Here is a 25,547-nt window from a genome sequence, read left to right on the forward strand (position 1 = left end):
CAGAGAGACATAGTTCTCTTCAGCGTGTCCTGGAGAGTCCCCGGGATTTCTTTCCGGTGGGACGTGCCCGGAACACCTCACCAGGGAGGTGTCGGGGAGGCATCTGAATCAGATGCTCCATCAGCCTCATATGGCTCCTCTCAATGCAGAGGACAAACGGCTCTACTCTGAGACCCTCTCAGATGACTGAGCTTCTCACCCTATCTCTCAGCAGAGGAAACTTATTTCGTCCACTTTCATCTGCGATCTTGTTCTCTTGACCCACAGCTCATGACCTTAGGTGAGGGTAGGAACATAGATCAATCAGTAAATTAAGAGCTTCACCTTTCAATTTAGTTTCCTCTTTACCACAGTGGACCAATGCAAGTCCACATAACTGTAGACACTGCACCGATCTGCCTGTCAATCTCCTGCTCCATTCTTCCTTCAATTTTCAACAAGACCCCAATATACTTGAACTCCTTCCGTTGGGGCAGGATTTCATCCCCAACATGGAGAGAGCACGCCACCCTTTTCCAGTGGAGGACTTTGGTCTCAAATAGGGAGGTGCTGATTGTCATCCCAGCGCCTTCACACTCAGTTGCGAACCGATCCAGTGAGAGTGAGATCACGGCTTGGTGAAGCCAACAAATCCACATCATCTGCAAAAAGCAGAGATGCAATATTAAGGCCACCAAACTAGACCGCCTCTATACCTGCTGTGCAGAGAGATTCTATCCATAAAACCTAACAGAATTGGTGACAAAGGACAGCCTTGGTGAAGTTCAACTCTCAATGTAAACAACTCCGACTTAGTGCCAGCAATACAGACCAAACTCTGATAATCTGCGTACAGGGACCAAACAGCTCGTATCAGGGGTTTGGTACCCCATGCTCCAGAAGAGCAACCCACAGCACTCCCAAGGGACACGGTGGAACGCCTCCTTCAAGTACACAAAACACATGAAGACTGGTTGGGCAAACTCCCATGGACCCTCATGGACGCTGTCAAGGGTGTAGAGCTGGTCCACTGTTCCACGCCCAGGGCGAAAACTACATTACTCCTCCTGAATCTGAGAGCCAACCTCCCGACGGGCTTTCCGTTTCTATTCATCCCTGAATAGACCTTAGGCCAAACAAAAATATATGTATATATTTTTTTTTTTACAAAACTGTTTTACTCAGTCTCCAGCACATGGTGCCGCCATTTTCTTGTCAGTTCTCATTAATTCGCTTTTTTTTTTTTTTTTAAACTATTTTCAATGCTAGCACCCTCCGTCATGGAAAATTTAAAGCAGGGGTGGGAATTTAATCTTCCAAAAGGGGGGGCCTGCCCCAAAAAGTTTGAAAGCCACTGCTTTAACTTGAAATTAATATCATTTTCAATAATCTCACACACACACAAATGTGTGTGTGAGATTATTATATTATATATATATATATATATATATATATTATTATTATATTATAGTGTGTGTGTGTGTGTGTGTGTGTGTATATATATATATATATATATATATATATATATATATGTATGTGTGTATATACATACATACACACACGCACACAATGAAGAAAAGTATTTGAAGATGCTGCTATATTGCAAATTCACCCACTTAGAAATCATGGAGGGGTCGGAAATGTTCATCGTAGGGTCATTTCCACTGTGAGAGATAATCTAAAAAGAAAAATCCAGAAATCACAATTTATGATTTTGTAACAAATAAGTATTTGAACACCTGACTATCAGCTAGAATTCTGACCCTCAAAGACCTGTTAGTCCACCTTTAAAAGTCCACTCCATTTATTATCCTGAATCAGATGCATCTGTGTGCGACCGTTAGTGCATAAAGACAACTGTCCACCCCATAAAATCAGTAAGACTCAAACTTGTCACATGGCCAAGACCAAAGAGCTGTCCAAAGACACCAGAGACAAAATTGTACAACTCAACACGGCTGGAAAGGGCTACGGAGAAATTCCCAAGCAGCTTGGGGAAAAAAGGTCCACTTTTAGAGCAATCATTAGAAAATGGAAGAAGCTTAACATGACGGTCCATCTCAATCGGAGTGTAGCCCCATTCAAAATATCACCTTGTGGGGTCTCTGATCCTTAGAAAGGTGAAGAATCAGCCCAGGACTACACAACTGGACTTGGTCAATGACCTGAAAAGAGCTGGGACCACCGTTTCTAAAGTGACTGTTGGTCATACACTCAGACCAAAATGGAAGTTTTTGGTCATAATTCCACTTACCGTGTTTGGAGGAAGACGAATGATGAATTCCATCCCTCCTGTGAAGCATGAGGGTGGTAGCATCATGCTTAGGGGGTGTTTTTCTGCACATGGGACAGGATGACTGCACTGTATTAAGGAGAGGATGACCGTGATCGTGTATTGTGAGATTTTGGGGAAAACCTGTTTCCCTCAGTCATCGCATTGAAGATGGGTCGTGGGTGGGTTTTTCAACATGACAATGACCCAAAGCACACAGCCAGGAAAACCAAGGAGTGGCTCCGTAAGAAGCATGTCTGTCTCCAGACCTAAACCCAATAGAAAATCTTTAGAGGAAGCTGAAACGCTGTGTTTCTCAGCGACAGCCCAGAAACCTGTCCGATCAAGAGAAGATCTGTGTGGCGATATGGGCCAAAATCCCTCCTGCAATGTGTGCAAACCTTGTGAACAACTAACGCTTGACCTCTGTAATTGTAAACAAAGACTACTGTACCAAATATTAACATTAGTTTTTCTCAGGTGTTCAAATACTTATTTGCAGCTGTATCACATAAATAAATCATTAAAAAAATCATACATTGTGATTTCTGGATTTTTCTTTTTAGATTGTCTCTCACAGTGGACATGCACTACGATGAAAATTTCAGATCCCTCCATGGTTTCTTAGTGGGAGAACTTGCAATATAGCAGGGTGTTCAAATACTTATTTTCTTGAGTGTGTGTGTGTGTATTCGTGACCATTTTAGTCCTCAACACGAATGCATCTCCCCTGTCAGTTCAAGAAATGCACATGGCAAAGTACCCGAATATACCAGAGAGGTGACGTAGCAAAAGTTATGCCTTTACATTTTTTTTAATTCAATCAATCAAATAGTGCAGGATGAGACCGTGTTTAATATTACAATTCTATCTTGGCACATGCTCATCGCAGCAACTGCCATGGAGAAAGCAAGAGACAGACTGTAAATAGGAAGCCAGCTTGCTAGAACCCACCTTTATGTGCACATACGCAGTGACATGTCAATGGGCCAGGATTGGTCATAGCGAATGTCAAGCAATCTACTCGCCCAATTGACCCCTCCGTACAGGGCACTTAACCACGCCTCCTGAAGTTACGTCACTCCACGTGTGCTAACCTCAGACAAACAATTAGCAAAAATGGCGCAGCAAGAAAAGACTAGAGCGAAACTGTCTGATTTACCAGCTGATTTCTCACTCGCATTCTTAGCAAATGGTGAAATATCGTTGAAAAGCAGACAGCAGGGCTTTAAGTATTTCAGAGAGGGGTATTTCAATGGTATTTACATGGATATCGACGGAGAAACCATTGATATTAGCACAAGATCTTTCTGGAGTCAGAGGAAGACCGAGAAGCCACAAAATATAATATATTTTAACCCAAAGACAAATTCGTCATTACCAGTTTCCTATTTTCGTGTTACCTATCATACTTGTGTCCAGAATCTGTATGTGTATCTGTATAGCCGTTTGTGAACCGCCGTATGAAGGAAAAGAAGGCGAGGCTTGATTTACGAGTTTTTCTTTGTGTAACGTCACGTGCTCCCCTCAATAATTATTTTTGAATTAGTGCCGAACCTACGTAAGTCATGACCGAGTACGACAATCACTACTTTAGTGTCCTCAAACATCCTTCAGTCTTGGTGTCTCGGTGCACGTCGAAGGCTTTTAGGACTCGCGAGTCCAATTTAGCTTCGCTCCCTAGCTGGCAACAAAGAGACACGTTTGTGCAGTCAGATCATCGCAAAATATCGCTCGACACAGATCAAGTGTGTCAATCATTCACACGTAGCTATGTTATGCAAGCGAAGAACTGCTAATTCATTTATTTGAGACATGTATTGAAAATCAAATATAGGGCATACCTTCGTGCAAATATGGTCCGGTTTAGCTTAGCTCGGTAGCCGCCAACAGAGACAAGTTTGTGCAGTCAGATCATCGCAAAATATCGCTCAACACAGATCAAGTGTGTCAATCATTCACACGTAGCTATATTATGCAAGCGAAGAACTGCTAATTCATTTATATGAGACATGTATTGAAAATCAAATATAGGCTTACCTTCGTGCAAACATCTGTTCCGGTTGATTTTAGATGGATTCAGTTGATCATACGATCTTCCACAAAGTTTGATCAATCGAAGACATTTTTCGTACTGGGTCTTCGGTTTTGGAAAGGGTACGAGTTGAACTCCACCAACTAACCTTTCAGGATACCTGTCGTCACTATTACAAAGTCCTTGACTACACCTCTTAACCATATCTATTGTTAAAGAACCCAAATACGCAATAGAACACTAACAAAAGCTATAATGGACCATGTAACGTTGTCTGAGGTAATAGCGGACGCCAACAAGGGGTGTGGTTTGTGCAGATCTCTGGCCTCTGATTGGTCAGTGACGCGGATGACGCAATTTCTACGGAGAGGTCAATTGTCGTATTGGCCATCGACCATATCTGCCTCGAAGATCGGCACATTGGGCACTCCTGCACAGAGGTCTAATACAAAACCTGTATCAAAAAATATAATGAGACGAATGTTTGGTCACCCGAAGGAAAGTGTTTTTTTTTTTTAAATGTCATACTGCCAGTGTTAGTATATCACAAGGTTAACTTGCATTAAATTCTACCTCCGCATCAGGAGATACATCCACACAATCCATTCAGCTCCAATAGACATTTAGATTTTTCTACTGTTTTGACCCCTTAATTGTTGATATATTGGGTAAAATTTGTGGCATTTTAAAGCCCAAGTGTCATCCCTATAAACATTCTAAAATAGATATTGTAATGAAAAATACATATAACATCATTCACCTCAATGTCTATATGAAAGAATAAATGTGAGCGGAGAGTGCGTCATCCATGCGCAAAGTTGCAGAAGTGTCATTCTACAATATCCAAGTGGTCGCCATATTGGCTGCAACCTCCGTCCGTGACTTCACCCGGACATTTGCCAATGAAAACACGCGGTGCACCCTAATTATGGGAGACAAACGCACCCCTTCTGACATGGAAGCTCTTTTCGAACACCACACAACCGAATGAAGTTACAGGGGGAATATTACACTATTGTTTCCAGCACTCCGGCCAATATTACACTATTCTTTCGAGCCATATTGAGGTGATATGCGATCACGGCCAATCCGCATCCCTGTCCAACCCACTTCCGCAACGAAGATGAGCCATCGCGGCTCAGCGCAGCTGGCTGGTGTGGTTTATGACGGAGCCTAGCCGGCCTGCTTTAGGGCGTTGTTCATAGACGCCGCAGTATGCAATCAACAACACAATCAAGCCGGCGCGCTTTACTGGGCGCACGCGGCTGAGTGAGGTATTCTCGACTGAGTTCTTCAGAGCCGCCCTGGTCCGCAAAGCTCGACGCGCAGCGTTCGTGGAAGCCGCGACCGCCGAACGCGGCGCCTCAGCCGATGTAGCTGATTTTTGGCGCCTTGGTGGCATATAATTGAGCCGAGCCGGGCTACTTTTGGGGGTTGTTCACAGCCGCCGCAGTACGCAATGAACAACACAGTCGAGCCGGAGCGCATTACTGCGCGCACGCAGCTGAGTGAGGCATTGGTGCCGCGTTCTTCAGAGCCGCCACCGTCCGTGAGCCCGAAGCGCAGCCTTCACTGGCGAAGTGACGCAGCAGCCCGACGCCGTCCGATGCGTACATCGACATATTTCATACGTGAATCTTTTGTTACGTTATGAGAGACCGATTACGTGGTCTGCCCCAAACTATTATTTTTTTAGTAGCTGTATACACAACCCCTCTTATTTGGAACCCACGAAGCTCTCGTCCTCTGTACCCGTGCAAACCATTTTTCACGACGAACCGGGTCACTTGCAAACTTATGAAGGGTAAATCCATTCTCCCAAGTGTTCAAACAATGTCCAGCATTACAAGCCGGCATTTTGGCTAACACGAAGGAACAACGAGCTACCTTCCCAGAGGTAAAACTAATACAAACAAACAAGTCCTCTTGTCACTTCTTGCTTCTTCTCGAAAACAAATCCCTCGAGAGGATTTTCATGGCGGGAGACATTTCACCGATTTTATCGCTCCATTGGATTGGCCGATAATTGCCATTTTTAACTGATCAGCCGATTGATTTTGATGTGGTAATTCACCAATTTGATCAATGACAATATTGATTGGCTCTGAGAAAAACATGTAACATAACTCTGGATCGTCGTGTGTCTCTGAATCCCTATTAGAAAAGAAAGAAGAACATTCATTTTTCATCTCACATGTATCATGTTGTTCGTTGTGGTCACAGAAGATGGCCGACCTGCTAATGCGGTCTCTGACAAACTGGATGAGCCGACCCCTTCACCTCAGTCGGAGAGTCGGAGCTGGTCATCCAGCCCTTCCCACTCTTCCTATGGCTCAAGGACACTGAAATGGAACTCACATTCCGAGCACATCAGACGGACTTCAACTGCTTCTGGTAAAACACTCGGAAATGTATATGTTGTCAAATTGCGTTTGTGGCCGGAAGAAACTTGTCACTTTGGGCTGTTTGAGTTCATAATTTATGTACTGCTTTCAGTTGTGCACACAGGGAATGACTGCAATACCGCTTCAAAATCTGTGCATAACCTGTTGTAAGTGTACAATGTACAGCATATATAGTACATAGATACATAGAATTGACTATCTAGAATTCACTTCTTAGTTCTTGAACATTTTATATGCTACAATCACCTGCGGTGTGAAACTTTTTGTTTTATTTTAAACAAATTAGAGGTGGCTCAGACAGATTAATGATCGCCATATGCTCCAAAACCTTACCAGTTGCAATAACAATGATACTTTGGTGTGATAGATTTTTGTATTAAATTGAATGAAAGTTCTATGAAAGGCTGTAACATGGGCTCTTGGGTCTCTTCTGATTCCAGTGGATTGGCCAGGTGAGGGCTCTCGTGCACTTTGCGCTTGATTTTAACAGCTGTGTGCACACTCACAGAGTTGTACTTGTGTGTGTGTGCGTGTGCTTATATCTGCATTTGTAAAATACTGCTCGACTGGAGTTTGCCTCACTAACCTACTACTCATGTTAACGGTTGCTTAAGTTTCTTGAAAATGCTTAATTTTTCAATGTTTGAAAACTGCTTGAAATTTTCAATCGTGAAAAATGAACATAATTTATTTCCTCATAATGGCTGGCTGTTTACAACCAAAGTGGAACACAATCCATTCTGCTGGTTGACTTCCAAGTTGTTCTAATTTCAAAATTTCTGTAAACGGGATAAGAGTAAAGTAAATTTGTGGCGTGCTCAAACATTGTAATAATTACATGTTACCGTAATTAAGACATAAAGTTATTTTAACTTTTTGCACTCTAACCAAGGTATGGTAAAACTACTCTTCTTTTGCTGATGTCTGACATAACTAATATCTTAGCATTTGCTTGGTGAAAAAATGACCATTGTTTTGAGCAGATAGTGCCTTTTCCTATGTGCCAACCTCCCTTGCCGGTTATGTGGTTTTTTAATTTCCTTTTTGTTATCTATTGTACCCTTCTCTTGTGACATCACAAAAACACGAGTTTTGTTTTGAAATTGTGTAGAAATTTTTGGTTACAGTAATTTCTCGTGTATAATGCGCACCCCAAAAGTTGACCTAAAAAAAAAAAAAAAAAATCTGAAAAACCCTTCTACCAATGTACAATACGCACCACCAATTAACTGCTCTCCATATGATCAAAATATTCTGAATTATCTGTATTTCTATTTTGCTAGGTTTGTACTTTTGTTTGTATGTATGTTTTTCAAAAGAATGTCTGTATAACAATCAAAAATAATCTTTGTGCATGTACTGATGCAGCGGTAATATACAGTGGGGAAAATAAGTATTTGAACACCCTGCTATATTGCAAGTTATTCCACTAAGAAATCATGGAGGGGTCTGAAATTTTCATCGTAGTTACATGTCCACTGTGAGAGTGATAATCTAAAAAGAAAAATCCAAAAATCACAATGTATGATCTATTTTAAATGATTTATCTGATACAGCTGCAAATAAGTATTTGAACACCTGTCTATCAGATAGAATTCTGACCCTCAAAGACCTGTTAGTCCGCCTATAAAACTCCACCTCCACTCCGTGTATTATCCTGAATCAGATGCACCTGTGTCATTAGGTCGTTAGCTGCATAAAGACACCTGTCCACCCCATACAATCAGTAAGACTCAAACTTGTAATATGGCCAAGACCAAAGAGCTGTCCAAAGACACTAGAGACAAAATTGTACAACTACACACGGCTGGAAAGGGCTACGGAGAAATGGACCTTTCTGACTGGCAATCTTCAGCTGCTCCCCCCCTCCCCCTAGCTACGGTTGCCATCCCCACAATCTTCCAAAATGGCGACTCAACATAACAGGTTTGAAGTGGATTTCTATCGTGTATTCCAGATAATATTGGGGTATGTTTTTTGCCAAATGTGTCCGACTTGTCCAAGAGCGTTCTACAGAGGGGTCTCAACTATTTCACGCAAGGATATGTACACGGAATTAAGATTGTGGATGGAGCAGGACGCAGTGTCAGAGTTACAGCGAAACATTGGCGATCGATGCAAGAAAAAAAAAAGTTTGACTCTTCACAAACTTCATATTGAAATCCAACAGGATAAAATAGTGGAATCATACTGCGCATGTAAAGCAGGGTGAATACATATTTTACTTGGAAAGATCCCAGGTAGTATATCATCTCTATGAGTGAGTGGGTGTATTCATTTGACTTTGCTCGTAATGGAACCCAGTGCTCAGTCTTAAAAGTCCAATGTGATACAAATAGGCAAATAGACATTTCTCTTGCATGACATCGCTCATTTATGTATCACTAACTCGACTCTTCGGCATAAAACATACCACACTTCATTCAGCAGGTCAGTGATGCACTAGCACAGTGAAAGTTGTTCTCCTGCAATGTCTAAAGCACTGATGATGATAATAATGAAATCAAACTCAGAGAAGATACTTCTCCCTCACTTCCTTCAAACATACAACCTTGCGTTTGTTGATATTGTCCACACTTAGTTGTATGCGCGCTCTTCCGCCAGACTTAACCTGTCGTAGACACTTCCTCGACTGTGTTTTTGGCTTTCAAAAATGAATCAACCAAGCCCCTTGTAACCTTGCAGGATATCTTTTATCAGAATTGCACGTTCCCCAAGCACATCTGACCGATAACCAGCATTGGTTGTGTGACATGATGATAAGAGGTGCAAGTTAACCTTTGGGTTAAGACAATGAGGCTATCTGATTGGCTATTATTGTACAAGTGATTGACAGGTTGGAAAGGTCCATTGCCAAACAGGGTTCGCATGCGGCCCTAAAAGTCCCTAAAAAACCCTAAATTTTCAAAAGTGCATTTCGGGGCTCCTAAAAGTCCTTAGAAATCCGCGAAAAACGGTCAAGCCCCTAAAAAGGCCTTAAATTAAAAAAAAAAAATCAAAGGGAGGATCTCTACCGCCAAAATTCTCCCTAAAAAAATTTTTCTTTTATTTAAGAAAAAATAGCAATCAGTCTGGCGTTCAAAACAGCCGGAAATTGTCAAAGGAAGTCACCGTGTTGACAACTAGTCGCCATCTTGTCGATAGTCCATTGTTTGTTTCCGTGAGTAGGCATTTCACTTCGTCTTCATTACGACGTAGCGTAGTTCTTTCATTGATCGAACTTGTATCACGGGGAAGTGCATTTTTCAAGAAGCTTGGGTTGAAAGTAAGGAGTTTGGGAGCTGGGTTCGTCGAGATCCAAAATATCGGCACGTTTTACTGCCATCTGTGCAACTTGAAAAGATGGCCGTCAAAGCGCTGCAGTCGCACTGGAAAAACAGGAGACGCGCTGATTTGGCGAAGACTCTCTCATCTTCCGTTGGTATGAATCTGTTTCTAAGATATGAAGATAGTGAAACATCAACTTCAGGCAGTGGTACTAGCAGTGCATGCGCACTTACAGTTGTCCAGCCAGAAGTCAGGCTTTATGGACGTAGTTCAATACACAAAGACTGACTCGTTAAAGGCAGAGATCGTGTGGACTTTAAAAGTGATCTGCAGCCATTACAGTTACAAATCTTGTGAAAATAATTCGAAAGTTTACAGGAGTTTACAGACAGTGACATTGCTAAAAACTACCACTGTGGGGAAAGGAAGACTTCGTACCTGGCTACATTTGGCATCGCTGCCCACGTTTCATCTCTACTGCCTCAAAGCCAGAATAGAGACTAACATATCTACGCTTATTGAGAAGGCTGAAAGACTGTGTGAGGAGGCAGAAGAAAGGAGGAATCTGAGGTTTATCACCGAGGCCAATGCACTCAGAGGCAGAGCAAAGGACAAGAGAGCCACTTTGGCACCTCTGCAGCAACAAATAGAGGAGGCACTGGGTAGGCTCAAGGAGCTAGAGTAGGGGTGCTGAGACAGACATCAGCAGAAGACATTTGTATATATAGTTGCAATTGTAGTTAGAATCTGTTTTTCTGTATACAGTTATGTAAAGACATTGACAATGGCCATATCAATGAGAACTACCACAAGGGGCGACAGGTGATCACTGTCACAGGTACTATGGTCCTGGAACATTTGATGAACCAAGAACGGTTGATGGCACCATTGGGTGAGTCTTTTTTCCTTACTCCTGATTTCCCACGAAGGCCCTAAATTTTTTTCCGTGTCAGCCCTAAATTTTTGGTGTCAGCCTCTAAGAATGCCCCTAAAAAGCCCTTAAATTTTTTTGGTCAGACTGAGTATGTACCCTGCAAACAGCTTGGTGGAAAAAAGGTCCACTGTTGGAGCAATTATTAGAAAAAGGAAGAAGCTAAACATGACAGTCAATCTCAATCGGAGTGGAGGCGCGTGCTATATATCACCTCATGGGGTCTCAATGATCCTTAGAAAGGTGAGGAATCAGCCCAGGACTACATGACAGGACTTGGTCAATGACCTGAAAAGAGCTGGGACCACCGTTTCCAAGGTGACTGTTGGTAATACACGAATACATCATGGTTTGAAATCATGCATGACTCTGAAGGTTCCCCTGCTGAAACCAGCACATGTCAAAGCCCCTGTTAAGTTTGCTAAGGACCATTTGGATGATACAGAGGAGTCTTTGGAGAAGGTTTTGTGGTCAGATGAGACCAAAATGGAACTTTTTGATCAAAATTCCACTGTTTGGAGGAGGACGAATGATGAGTTTCATCCCAAGGATACCATCCCTACTGTGAATCATGGGGGTGGTAGCATCATGCTTTGGGGGTGTTTTTCTGCACATGGGACAGGACAACTCCACTGTATTAAGGGGAGGATGACCGTGGCCATGTATTGTGAGATTTGGGGAACAACCTCTTTCCCTCAGTCAGAGCTTTGAAGATTGGTCGTGGCTGGGTCTTTCAACATGACAATGACCCGAAGCACACAGCCAGAAAAATCAAGGAGTGCCTCCGTAAGAAGCAAATCAAGGTTCTGGGGTGGCCTAGCCAGTCTCCAGGCCTAAACCCAATAGAAAATCTTTGGAGGGAGCTGAAACTCTGTTTCTCAGCGACAGCCCAGAACCCTGTCTAATCTGGTGAAGATCTGTGTGGAGGAGTTGGCCAAAATCCCTGCAGTGTGAGCAAACCTGGTGAACAACTACAGGAAATGCTTGACGTCTGTAATTGTAAACGTAGGGTACTGTACCAAATATTAGCATTGGTTCTCTCAGGTGTTCAAATACTTATTTGCAGCTGCATCACACAAATAAATTGTTAAAAAATCATACGTTGTGATTTCTGGATTTTTCTTTTTAGATTATCTCTCTCACAGTGATGAGAGTGTTCAAATACTTACTGTCTTGACTGTATATCTTGGGACAGGCCACAGGACACGCTTGTCCTGGTTCCTAAAATTGTCAGAACAGAATCCCTCAATCAACTAAAATAAATGCTCAACTATGGCATAACATTTTATTAATACTGTTGGTGACACGTATTAGTCTTAAATAAATGAACTATTTAACACTGTTTAACTTAAACATTGTTTGCATTAAATAATTGTCTATAAAACGTTTGGGCATAGTGCAGTTTATCCACTACATTACACATCCTTGGCCAAGACTTCAAATGAAGTATCTGACTTTTCTCCAATCTGAAAAATATCCATTGTAGCTACCTTTGGTGCATCACTGTCGAACTCATAAATGACTACGTACAAACGAGCGTAATGGGCGCATTTTTAATTAAAAAAAAAAAAAACAAAAACAAGCATTTCAATGGTGTGTGCCCTTTTTACTTTGTAGTTTGAGCTCACGTTGTTTTGATAGTGACCTGAAGCCATTGAGCTCTCGTTGTTTTGGTCTGCTGCACTGCTTCTGGGTTGGTCGCGTCATCGCCCGGAGCGATGACACATTTCTTTTAAAAACTGCTACACAACTAGTACTAGTCGACATTTTTTTGTCTTTGTTGAAGTTAAAACAAACCCACGGGCAATTGTTTCTGATGTTTGGTGCAGTAGCAACAAATATGCTACGCTGACTATCGTAAAATACAAAGCTCCCGCGAGGAGGTCAAAGAGCTGAGGTTGGTGGCACACATCACCGTAATATATATATATATATATATATATATATATATGTATGTATGTGTGTGTATATGTATATATGTGTGTAACATAAGACATTGAATAAGTTTCTTTCGGCTTGTCCCTTTCGGGGTCGCCACAGCGTGTCATCTCAGATGAACGCACATATGTTTGGCACAATTTTTACGCCGGATGCCCTTCCTGACGCAACCCTTCTCAGGGAGTGGAGGCCCCAGTGGGATACGAAGCCACAACCCCTGGTTTATCAAACCAGTGCTCTAACCACTGAGCTACAGGGCCTCAACATAAGACATTGAATACCTTTTTTTTTTTTTTACCATTCTATGTACCTGTATACGCCTATACAATGTGGTTTGTATTTTATTTTTCGTCCGTAGCTAAATACAATGCGCTCTATTGACTTTTTGAAAATATTTTTGGAAAAATTTGCACATTTTCGAGAAATTACGGTATATCTCAAGACTCTGGAGCTTCCGCTCAGCTTGACTGGCATCAAGGAGGGAGGCCAACAATAGTAAACTCCTGCTATTTTTAGGGGATTGGGACTGAATTCCATTAATAATTGTAATAAGAGTCCCCCACCACTACCAGAGGATTAGTAATACGTGGACAGTAGTTGCTACAGGGTGGCAGCAAAAACGCAACAAAGTGGATCATAAGATACAAAATATGTCTGATGAATGCGTACACGATTATTTAAACCAAGAGTGTGCACACTAAGAAAGTTTTGCTCTTGGTGGAAAAAAATTCCCATTTTGGGTGATGATATGCCCCTTTGGCAAGCCCAGTTTTCCTGTTAAAAGTATTTCAGCAGGCGGGAAACTTTCTGAAATGGTCGGCAGGCAGTCGCTAGGCACGTATAGACAAACAATCCTTCATAATCACACCTATGGAGGAAATGGGATTACCCTGAGAAAACCCACACAAGCACGCAAAGACTGCAAATTCCACACAGGCTAGGGTGGATCTGAACACTAGGTCCTTAGAACTGCGAGGAAGGTGTGCTAACCAGTTGTCCACTGTGCCGTGATTCATCTACTACAAAAAATACAATTAAATCGTAATAAACAGTGTATTCTTATACAGTATTAATTACAGAGGCCTATAATTGAGGCAATATGGTAGCATTTTTGTCTTGGCATGTAGCACCTGTAAGATACCAACATCTTAAACATCAATGAACATAGAATGTAACAATTTATTCTTGAAAAGCTAATGTTCAGATTTCTTGCTTAACTCTGCAAGATTTTAAAAAATATATATTTTTCCTGTCCCTTTTAAATGCTTAAGGAAATATGACCTACATGATGGGGTTCGGTTTGCAAATTTTCATACATTTCAAATATATTTGGTTTCAGTGAGTTATTAGTGTGTGCATGTGTGTTTGCGTAAACTTCCTTTCAGATAACAGCAGGAAGTCAGATGCACCACTGAACAATCATGACCCTCGAACAGCTGTGCAGCTTCGCACAGCACTGAAACGACTCAAGGAAATTATGGATGGAAAGAGTCAGGTATTTTTCATCGCCTGCAAAATCTGATTTTTAATTAATGCCTAATCCAATATTTTTTTCCAGTCTATTCATGTGTATTTTAATGTGATTTCCATTCAATATTATTTTGTTCATTGAACACAATCAACCTGTATGAACAAAATTCATTTTAAGAGCTGCAGAAGTGACATCAATAGGGAAATCACCAACCTAAACAATACTATACACAAATATTACGAAAAGGTCCCTTTGACAGCTAATTCTGTTTGACCCAGCTTCAGAATCAGAAACAGCTTTAATGGCCAAGTATGTAACAACACACAAGGAATTTGTCTTTAGTAATTGGTGTTGGCCTAGTGCGACATTCAGAACAAACAAAAAACAAACAAGAACAAAGAACAATACACATTCAATTAATAGGAAGTATTTCTTGTAAGAGTCACAGCTGTGCATGATGCAGTCTTCTTCATTTAGAGCAGTTAAGAGTCTGTCGACGCCCCACATTATGTTAAGCTTATACAGGGTGCCTTTACCTGTTCGCGGTTCATCGTTATAGACCAGTGGTTCACAAAGTGGGGTCCACGGACCCCCAGGGGGTGAAAAACGTCTTTCCAGGGGGTCCGCGACACAATGTCTGAGAGAGTAATAATAAAATTTTTCTGAAGAAAAGAAAAAAAAAAACATTTTTCTTCTGTTTTGCCATGTCTCGCATCCTATCTATCCTATTTTGAGCCCAGCCCAGATGAGTGATTCAGGCAGCGCCACACCCCAGCCGGTAGCTTCGCAGAGAGAGAGAGCGAGAAAGGAGAGAGAAGACTTTGATTGTGGTTTGCGCTGCACGTATCGTTTTGAATTGTCAACTTAAATGTGATAGAGGTTTCTGGAAATGAAGAGTCATGCGTTCAAGATCCTTTTGGCTTCAATCTTGACACGATGCACGATGATGACGAAAGAAATGAAGAACTCATCAAACTCTGCCATTCAGAAGCCATCAGTCAACAATTTGAGAACAAGTCAAACTGCACCTTTTTGGTGCGAGGGGTTGGAACTATTCCCAAAACTCGCCAAATCAGCTGTGGAATACTATGTTCCCTTCGTTACTACGTACAAGTGTGAGGCGGGGTTTTCAACTCTATTAGATGTGATGACGAAAAAACGAAATTGTCTGGAAGCTAATCATGATGTGAGAATTGCCCTTTCCAGTGTTGAGCCACGTTTTGATTTATTGAGCAAAAATAAAAAGCAAGAGCGCGTGAGCCACTAAAATTGAGTATTTCTTTGTACCAGAATGGCATGTCTGTGTCCAGCACTACATTATTGGTGAAAGTTGAGGTTGCGGGTCCGGGAGCTTTTTGAACGACTCACTGGGGGTCCGGGCAGGTTGACTTTGGGAACCACTGCTGTAGACCAATGCAATGACAATAGTGCAAAAGGAGCAGTTGAAAGTGACAAATCGTGTCATAGTCTACAGCAGGCATGTCAAACTCAGTTTGGCTCTGGGACCGGATCCAGACTTTCTGTTCTCAGGTGGGTCGGATCAGTAAAAGAATGTCAACTCCATATATTTAGCTTTGGTTTTCAGTCGAGGTATTATGCTTTATCTTTCAGCCTCCATTTGTACCCTACCCTACATATAATCACGGATGACAAGGGATCTTTCCCAAGCACAACACATTTATTCACAAACAATAAAAAGAATATAAATAAATAAATAAATAATATTTTTAGATTTGGCAGTGAATGTGTTAAAACTGGTTTATTTTAAGTTGAGTGAATGCAGTTTTAGACCTGAGCCAACTCACCACACAGAACGAACTCAAGTGGGAGCTATTGCTTTGAAATAAATAAAACGAAATACAAAATAGAATTAAAAGCTATCACAGTGCACTACATCAGATTAAACTACTAGGATGGGTCTACTGAACCTGAGAATATACTGCACCCTATTAATTCTCTTTAATATGAAACCATATTAATCTTATTTTTAATGATCTGTATTCATGAGTGCAAACAAATTTTGTGTCATCACACTTTTTTCTCTCTCTCACTGCACTCCTGCAGTCTACTTGCTGCTGCTGGCTCCTGAAACTTGGCATCTTTTTGCCTTCACAAGCATATCGATATTAGGTGTTAAATACCGATTAGCAGCACACTTAATGTCATTCAAGTGTTTATTTGTTAACCTTGAGAGCTGCTTTGTTTTATTATTGTTCACAAAGATAAGTAGTCCCAAACATGGAGAGAACCTTTGCAGCCATTGCAATTAATTTGAAGTAACCTGCCACGAGATATTGATAAAACCTATCCAATCCCACGGACCCAAATTTATCCTTCATAGCGGAATCACACTGCAAGTCAATAAGCTCAAGTTGAATGTTAGCTGACGTATCAGGGTTCACTGTAAATGGTGAGTGAAAAAAAACAAATTTGTTCTCAAGTTCACTGAATACCTGAAACTTCTGCTCAAACTCTCACAGCAAATCTCTTATGCTGTCTTTATATTTATCCAACTCATTATCGGGACGGTCCGGTGCCTTCGTACGCACAGCTGTGAGACAAAAGAAATGGTGCGGTTTCATCGTTGTATAGCTGCGACTCTCTCCCACAGTGACAATTTAATCTTGAATGCACTTATGGTGTCACAGTATTGAGTGACAACTTTTGTTACAGCCCTGCAATGAAGTGTGGAGCCAAACACTACAACTTTCTGATTACATACCAAGCACACTGGTTTTGCATTTACTTCTGTGAATACTTCTCAGTCCATTTTTCCTGGATATTTTTTTTTTTTTGACAGTGCCATTTTGGGAAGGTTGCGTTAACCAATAACTTGTAGAGTAGTGATGAAGGTTGAAGCAAGATTGCCGGTTTATTTTTACTTGAACACGTCGCTTTGCGAATGTTTATTGCCTGTGACTAACTTGTGTCAATGCCAGAATCACAAAATCACAACTTTTGATAGAAATGAGCTAGAGACTCTCTTCTTTTTTTTGACGCACTCAAATTTATGCTGGGCTGGGTCCGGCCCGCGGGCAGGATGTTTGACATGCCTGATCTACAGTATATATTACTAATGCTGATGTGATGTATGAGCGTGTCACAACAACTGCGCAAAATAGACAATTTAAATTTTTCTGATCAAGAATTTAATGACTTCATTGCAAGAGGGGGAAAAAACTGTTTGAATTCCTGCTAGTTTGGATTCGATGGATTTGATCCATAGCACCAACCTGACAGGAGCTGGAAGAGCTGGTGGCCAGTATGTGGAGGGTCTGAAACGATCTTGCCCGCTCTAGTGCTAGTTAGACTGTTTTGACAGTCTTCAAGGCTGGGTAGGGTGGTGCTGATAATCCGTTCAGTGGTTTTGATTGTCCGTTACAGTCGGAGTTCTTCCTTTTTTGTGACGCCCACAAACCAGACTGTGATGGAGGTACACAGTGCTGATTGGATGACCGCTGTGGAGAACTCTTTAAGCAGCTCTTGTGACAGCCCGTGCTTCCTCGGAAGCTGCAAGACGTGGATCCTTTGCTTGGCTTTTTTTAAGGATAAAGTTGATGTTCGTCTCCCACTTCAGGTCCTATGACACTGTAATTCCCAAGACTTGAAGGTCTTGACGGTTGAGAAAAAACTGTTGGACAGTGTAAGGGGCAGCTGTAGTGAAAAAGTGCACCCTGAAATCCTCAATCATTTCTACTGTCTTAAGAGTGTTCAATGCCAGGTTGTGTTGGCCACACCAAAGCTCCAGTCTCGCCACTTCCTGTCAATAAGGAGACTTGTCCCCATCTTTGATGAGGCCAATGACTGTGGTGTCATCTACAAAATTTAGGAGTTTGACAGCTGGATGCCTCGAGGTGCAGTCAGAGCTGTCGAGATGTTCAAGGATGAAGTGCAGACCCATGTTGATGGCATCATCTGCAGAGCTGTTAGCTCGATTTGGAAACTGCAGTGAGTCCAGCTGGGTACCTGAGAGGCTCTTGAGATGGTCTTGCATAAGGCATTCAAAGGACTTCATGACCACATGTGTCAAGACAACAGGCCTGTAATCATTAAGACCTGCGACTGCTGCTTTTTTGGGACCGGTATAATGGTGATTGAGTTCGCTTTGTCTGTATTTGGTGAAGACTGCCGCCTTTGCTTTGATTGGTTGCCTCCATGTAGAAGACTCACTTGTGAGAGGACATGTTTGTTTTGTTTATACAGTACTGGCTCAGGAGCAGCGAGGTTGTCAGAATTACTGAAATTCTCTTGACCTCATTGTCTGGAACTCAAGAATGTGTGAATGGTTTTAATTTGTTTTTCATCTGCTTACCGAGGCACCATGGAGATATTATATCCCAAATACTAGAATAAGTTAGTTTGCCAAATTTATGTGTTTTTAACTTCAAATTCCAGTTTATTTGCACGATGCGCTGTTTGGAAAAGAACCTACATTTTCATATTTTTAAATATATATTCTCAGTTCACCATTTTTTAACCTCAATGTGTTGCTAAAGGCATTTTCACACTGTGCTTACTTTTTTGTGGTTTGGGCCAGGGTACATGGATGAAGACAGCCCAGGGTAACTGTGTTACTTATTTGGCTGTAGTTACTAAGCTGATCCGGTGGCTTTTCCTACATGGTTGGATGTAAAATAGTTAACGGAAAGCTCCGACTTTAGTATTAAGGAGGGTGAGAAGGTGAAGTGATTCAAGTGAAGCATGTTTCAGTACGCTGTATTTTTTTTGTAATATATATTTGTAATATATATTTTTTTCTTCCACTTTCAACAAACAGTGTATCTTCAACATACCAGCTCCATTCATCACTGAGCCTTCTTTACAATGTTATGGGACATTTGTCTTTTGTTCCAAAGCTGGGACACTGCATTTGATTATTTCCTCCATTTTCTCTGTTATTTACTTTACAAAACTGCTACCATCTCTTGGTGTTGTCCAATATCACACTCCCACCATCTCTTTTGGATGTGCCATCAGACATCCTGGCAGGCTGCTGTCTGACTCAAAGATTTTTCAATTTGGGTGTGTTTTCTGTTGTGGCGCTGCCCAACTGCCCAGTTTCCCTTGTCCAAACATTGATATATGATATAAGATGCCACCCAGGTTTCATTTGACAGCAGTGGGAAAGATAGAGCCCAAAGGTAAAAATTTGACTTTATATTATTGTTTTATATATTTAAAGGTCTAAAGGAAACATAGTGGAGACAAATCACTGGGACAGAGCCCAGAGTTTAAACATTCCGCATGGTTCGTGGGTCACCTTGTATTTTAAATCCAGCCTGAACGAAGTGTGTCCCCGCTGATGTCACCCTTCCAGGACAGTGACCTGAAGCAGTACTGGATGCCTGACAGCCAGTGTAAGGAGTGTTATGATTGTAATGAGAAGTTCACCACATTCCGTCGGCGCCACCACTGCAGGTTGTGTGGACAGATTTTCTGCAGTCGCTGCTGCAACCAGGAGATCCCCGGAAAGTTCATGGGATATACAGGTAAATGGTCTGGTGGATAAAGGAAGAGAAACTAATCCTCAACCGTAACATGGATGTCTTACTCTACCATTTCCTAGGAGACTTGCGAGCCTGTACATATTGTCGCAAAATAGCACTCAACTATGCTTACTCAACGGAGTCGGGGTCCATTGCCGAGGACCTGAACGTCTTGTCTGACTCTTCCTGCTCTGTGTGTGTGTTGGAACCCAGTGAGCCGCGGACGCCCGTGGGCGGACGCAAGGCAAGCAGGAACATATTTCTGGAAGAAGACCTCACCTGGCAGAGGTGAAACAAAGTCCTTTGTTTTTGTTTTTTTTGTACCTTGTTATACATTTTTGTTACTTACAATGAAAGACGATTTGGCTAGGGTGTAACGATTCACTTTTGCGTTAATTTTTGTATTGTGGTTGCTGGTTCGAGTCGATGATATTGGTTCATTTATGTTCGCTATCGATAGATTCATTTCCAGATATACTTGTATTGCTGTGCAAGGAAACGGGGTAGGGGGGAGTATTTAAACTATGATTTAACTTGTTGGGCCAGTTAGTTTCTTTAAAAGGGATGTTATTTGCTGTTAGAATTATGAGGTGCTCCTTGGAAACAAGTCTTCACTGTAAGGCAGACGTGTCCAAAGTCCGGCCCCCGGGCCAATTGCGGCCCGTGGACAAATTTTTACCGGCCCGCGGCCTCTATCATGAAATCAATAATATGCGGCCCGCCAGCACTGTTGACCACAGTATAAAATACATGTGTACAAAAAGCTATTTTTCATATTTTTCATTTCACCAGAAGATGGCAGTAGCCCTGTGGCCGCACTCTGGCCGCCGTGACCCTTGACCTTGCGTGATCGTTTCAGCCCAGCCCATTTCTAACATGGCGTCTGTAAACAAAAAAAGGAAAGTTGACCGCGAGGGCCGCCGCTTCCAGGACAAGTGGAAATTTGAGTATTTTTTTCACTGAAATACGAAACAACTGTGTCTCCCTAATTTGCCAAGAGACTGTGGCTGTTTTCAAGGAATTCAACATCAAGAGGCACTACCAGACGAAACATGCTAGCTACGACAAGCTAACTGGGAACAAACGCGGTGAAAAAGTGAAGCAACTGGAAGCTGTTTTAACGGCACAGCAAAGCTTTTTCACAAGAGTCCGTGAGTCAAATGAAAATGCCACAAAGGCAAGCTACGAAGTGGCAACGCTGATTGCAAAGCACTGCAAACCTTTCACTGAGGGTGAATTTATTAAAGACTGTGTAATGGAAATGGTTGAGAAAATTTGTCCCGCGAAGAAGCAAGAGTTTGCCAATATTTGCCTGGCTCGTAATACTGTGGTACGGAGAATTGAAGACGTTTCATTAGATATTAAGAGACAGTTAGAGGCAAAAGGAACTGAGTTTGACTTTTTCTCGTTAGCGTGCGATGAAAGCACGGATGCGTCCGACACCGCTCAGTTACTGATCTTTTTAAGAGGAGTGGACAATGACATGAACGTGAGTGAAGAGCTTCCGGACCTCCAGAGTCTGAAGGGCCAAACAAGAGGAACGGATTTATTTGTTTCTGTTTGTTCCACCGTAGATGACATGAAACTACAGTGGAATAAAGTCACCGGGATTATTACGGACGGCGCACCTGCCATGGCTGGCGAGCGGAGTGGATTATCAAGCCTTGTCTGTAACAAAGTCAGCGAAGAAGGAGGCAGCGCTATTAAACTCCACTGTATTATTCATCAAGAAGTTCTCTGTGCCAAATATATGAAATATGATAATGTTATGAAACCGGTGATAAAGACTATTAATTATATTCGCTCCAAAGCGCTGTGCCACCGCCAGTTTCAACAGTTTCTTCTCGACATCCAGGCTGAATACGGAGATGTTTTGTATCACACCGACGTAAGGTGGCTCAGTCGGGGGTCTGCGCTGCAGCGCTTCTTCTCTCTCAGGGAGGAAATTGGACAATTCTTGACTAAAAAGGGACAACCCATTCCACAATTAAATGATCCTATTTGGCGGGCTGATTTGGGATTTTTAGTTGACATAACGCGACATCTGAATGCGCTGAACACAAGCCTTCAAGGGCAAAATGCAGTGGTAAGCCAACTGTATTCACACATCAAAGCCTTTCGGACCAAGCTGCTACTTTTCCAAAGACACCTGTCACAGGCGCAGCCCAATACCGCACATTTCCCGTCGCTGCAGGAAATTGTGACCAGTTTCCCACAGATCAATATCAGTGCGCAAATGACAAAGTATGCAGCAGACATCTCATCTCTGGTTGAGGAGTTTCAGCAGCGCTTTCGGGACTTTGCAGCTATTGAAAAGGAGATCACACTTTTTTCCTCTCCTTTCTCCGTGGACCCTGATGACGCTCCAGACCACCTGCAACTGGAGCTCATTGAGCTGCAGTGTGACGCCGAGCATCGCAGTCGGCACCAACAGCTCCCTCTTGTCAACTTCTACCGCCAGCTGGATGAAGGCAGGTTCCAAGCAATTCGGACATTTGCTAAGAAAATGCTGAGCTTGTTTGGCTCCACATACATGTGCGAGAAGACATTCTCCGTTATGAACATTAACAAGAGCCGCATGAGGACGAGACTGAGTGACTCTCACCTGCGTGACGTCTTGCGCATCAAAACCACTGCTCTTGAGCCAGACATGGACTACATACTGCAGTCAAGATCCCAGTATCACCCTTCACATTAGTGCAGGCAAGACCTTTAAGTCCTCTGAGTTGAATAAATTCTTAAATCTCAGTTAATTAATTTTTTTGTGATGGTCAAAATCACAGTTTGAATATGCAGTGATCATTGTTTTGTTTTCAGCACTTTTCCTACAGTGAGCATATAATAGTGAATAATATGTAATGTTTCACATGAACTTAGATATCCTTTATAGTTTTCTTAATTTTTTGTGGTTTGTGATTTTGGTAAAAACCTAAATGTAAAAGTAAAAGTATGCCATTTGTAATTAAATAAAAAAAAAAAATCCCAAAAAGTTAAGTTGTATTTAATGTTAATGGTTCAAAGAATGTCAGGCTAAATAGTCGGCCCCCACACATTTTCACCTTACCAAATCTGGCCCTCTTTGCAAAAAGTTTGGACACCCCTGCTGTAAGGAGTCCCTACCTGGACCCAAAGTTTGAGAATCCCTATGTTACCCCTCCCCCCCACCCCATTCCATTTTCTAAGCCGTTTATTCACACAAGGGTCGCGTGAGTGCTGCTTTATACACTCTACCACTAATTGCTAGAAACAAAGTATTACAAAGCTTTCTTTTCGGAATAGTGTTAATACTACACAGAACACTAAACGACGCTTATTGGAGCACAAATTGAACCTTGGAAATTGTGTCCAGTAGTTGATGTCCCTTTTTGTCCTCTGTTTGACCAAGCCCCCCTGCTTGTACTTTTAACACCTTAAGGTACAGCTCTGCAACAGTCACATTTTCTTATCTTGGCAAAGGAAAAGTGCTCACTCATAGGAATTGGGACAGATTTATGAATTAATTTTGAGATATAGGTCTTTTGTGTACTGTAATTTCTCGTCTATAATCGGTCCTGAAGTACTATGCGGACTCCCAAAGGTAACCTAAAAAAAATCAGGAAAACCCTTCTACCAATGTACAACGCACACTACCAATTTGCTGCTATCCATATGCTCAAAATATTAGGAATTATATGTTTTGGGTTTTTTTGCTAGGTTTTTATTTTTATTGTTTGTACTTGTATTGTTTTTCAAAAAATTGTCTGTACAACAATCAGTAATAATGATCTTTGTGCATGTGCTAATGCAGCAGTAATGTATATTTCGGGACAGGCCACAGGACACACTTGTCCTGGTCCCTGTATTGGTCAGAACAGAATCCCTCAACCAACTAAAATAAGTGCTCAACAATGGCATAACATTTTATTAATACTGTTGATAACACGTTTTACAGTCTTAAATAAACTATTTAACGTGAAAAAATTAAATATTTGTGCATAGTGCAGTTTATCTACTACATTACACATCTTTGGCCAAGCCTTCAAAAGAAGCATCTGACTTATCCCCAGTCTGAAAAAGATCCATATTAGCTACCTTTGGTGCAATCTTGTGGAACTCATCATTGGTCACTTTGCCCAGTTCCATTGCATCCTGCATTGCATCATGCACATCCCATCTTGCACCTACAGCATGTCATCCTCTGTGCCATCCATGGCGTTTGTGAGGAAACATTTTTTGAATCCCAAGAGTTTTGGTTCCGCAGCATAGTCTCTCACCCTCCATTTGGCTACAATCTGTAGCAGCTTTCCTATGGCGTCAGGTCACTATCAAAACAACGAGAGCTCAAAAAAGCGGGCATTTCAATTGTGTGCGCCCTCCCATTTTTTTAAAATGTGCCCTTTACGCTCGTACTGCGTAGTTTGAGCTCACGTTGTTTTGAACTGCCACGCTCCTTCCGGGTTGGCCACGTCATTACAGGAACGATGACACATTTCTTTTCGAAGTGGCTGCACAACTTGTAGTCGACATTTTTTTTTGTCTTGAAGTTAAAACAAACTTACGGCAGATTCTGATGTTTGGTGAAATAACAATAAATATGCTACGCTAACAATCGTAAAATGCCAAATTCCCCCGAGGAGGTCAGAGAGCACAGGTAGGTGGAACACATTACCGTAATGTATATAAATGTTTAACATAAGACATCGAATATTATATTGAAATGTATATGTATACCTTTTTTACCACTATGTACAGTACCTGTACATGACTATACAATGTGATTGTATTTTTCATTTTTCATCCATACCTAAATATAATTCGCTGGATTGACTTTTTGAAAATATTTGGGGGAAAATTTGCGCATTTTATGAGAAATTACGGTAATTGCATCCACCAACCCACCCCTCCTCCCCCACTTGTAAATCAGTCATTGTGAGTAACCACAGGTTTGGGAGCAGTTCCGGAAAATACAAATAATGAAAGTGTTACATTTGTGTTTATCCAGTGTGTGTTGTGTAACTGGTCTGATAATCCTACTATGGTTTTTTTTTTTTTTTTTAATTTTACACTCTGGTCTACAAGACTCTGCATGTGATCATACAGCACATTCTTTTTCAAACTCTTAATTAATGTATGAGTGTTTTGACTTGATAACCTCATCTTTTTATGCATTTTTAAGCACATTGTTGATTTCCACTGTTAAAGCATCCAATGACCATGCACATCACAAGGAAGTCCTTGTCCAGCACTGCATTAGGTTTCTATCTCCACGCTTGGTGTGCTTTGCTAGTTTAAATCAGTGTATTTGCGGCTGCCCCACCCCCACCTCTGTCACCTCTTTGTCTATCAAATTTCCTCAAAGAAAATGTTTCTCTATCCCTATTTTTCACTCTCCTGGCCTAGAAAAACTTATATTGGGATGAGAAAAATGTGAGTGTCGCTGGTTGTTTTTTTTTATTTCATCTCAGCCCACTGCTCTCTGTAGAGGAGCAAATTGTTGTGCATACTCACGCAAAATGGCCATTAGCACTGGGGGTAAGAGAATAAGTAGACAAAATAATAAATTGTGTACGTGTGTGTTTCCAAGCATGCTCCATCAAGAACCACAGAAGAGTGTCCTCCCTTCCAGACTTGGCACACTACAAGAAGATGTGGGTAAATCTCCCACAAGGAAGAGGTGGGTCAATGGCTAGCCTCTAATAGGCAATCTTGTTTCAAAAATCTTTGGGGGGGAAAAACAACTACCACCACATTTGACTGCTGGTATGACATTGTTTTTCTGAAATG

At 41.7% G+C, this 25,547-nt stretch overlaps 1 protein-coding gene across 2 annotated transcripts in view; it reads left to right on the plus strand.

The window, feature by feature from the left end:
* The window catches only part of pikfyve (phosphoinositide kinase, FYVE finger containing), a 66,531-nt gene that overhangs the window by 3,577 nt on the left and 37,407 nt on the right, over window positions 1–25,547 (plus strand). For both annotated transcript variants that reach the window (XM_061840873.1, XM_061840872.1), the window contains exons 3-7: window positions 6,510–6,680; window positions 14,213–14,322; window positions 19,616–19,787; window positions 19,865–20,072; window positions 25,348–25,437. In XM_061840873.1, coding sequence (XP_061696857.1) covers window positions 6,510–6,680; window positions 14,213–14,322; window positions 19,616–19,787; window positions 19,865–20,072; window positions 25,348–25,437 — 751 coding nt within the window. The remainder of the gene's footprint in view (window positions 1–6,509; window positions 6,681–14,212; window positions 14,323–19,615; window positions 19,788–19,864; window positions 20,073–25,347; window positions 25,438–25,547) is intronic.

The sequence above is a fragment of the Syngnathoides biaculeatus genome, chromosome 14 (genome assembly GCF_019802595.1).
Source record: "Syngnathoides biaculeatus isolate LvHL_M chromosome 14, ASM1980259v1, whole genome shotgun sequence".
Taxonomy (NCBI): Eukaryota; Metazoa; Chordata; class Actinopteri; order Syngnathiformes; family Syngnathidae; genus Syngnathoides; species Syngnathoides biaculeatus.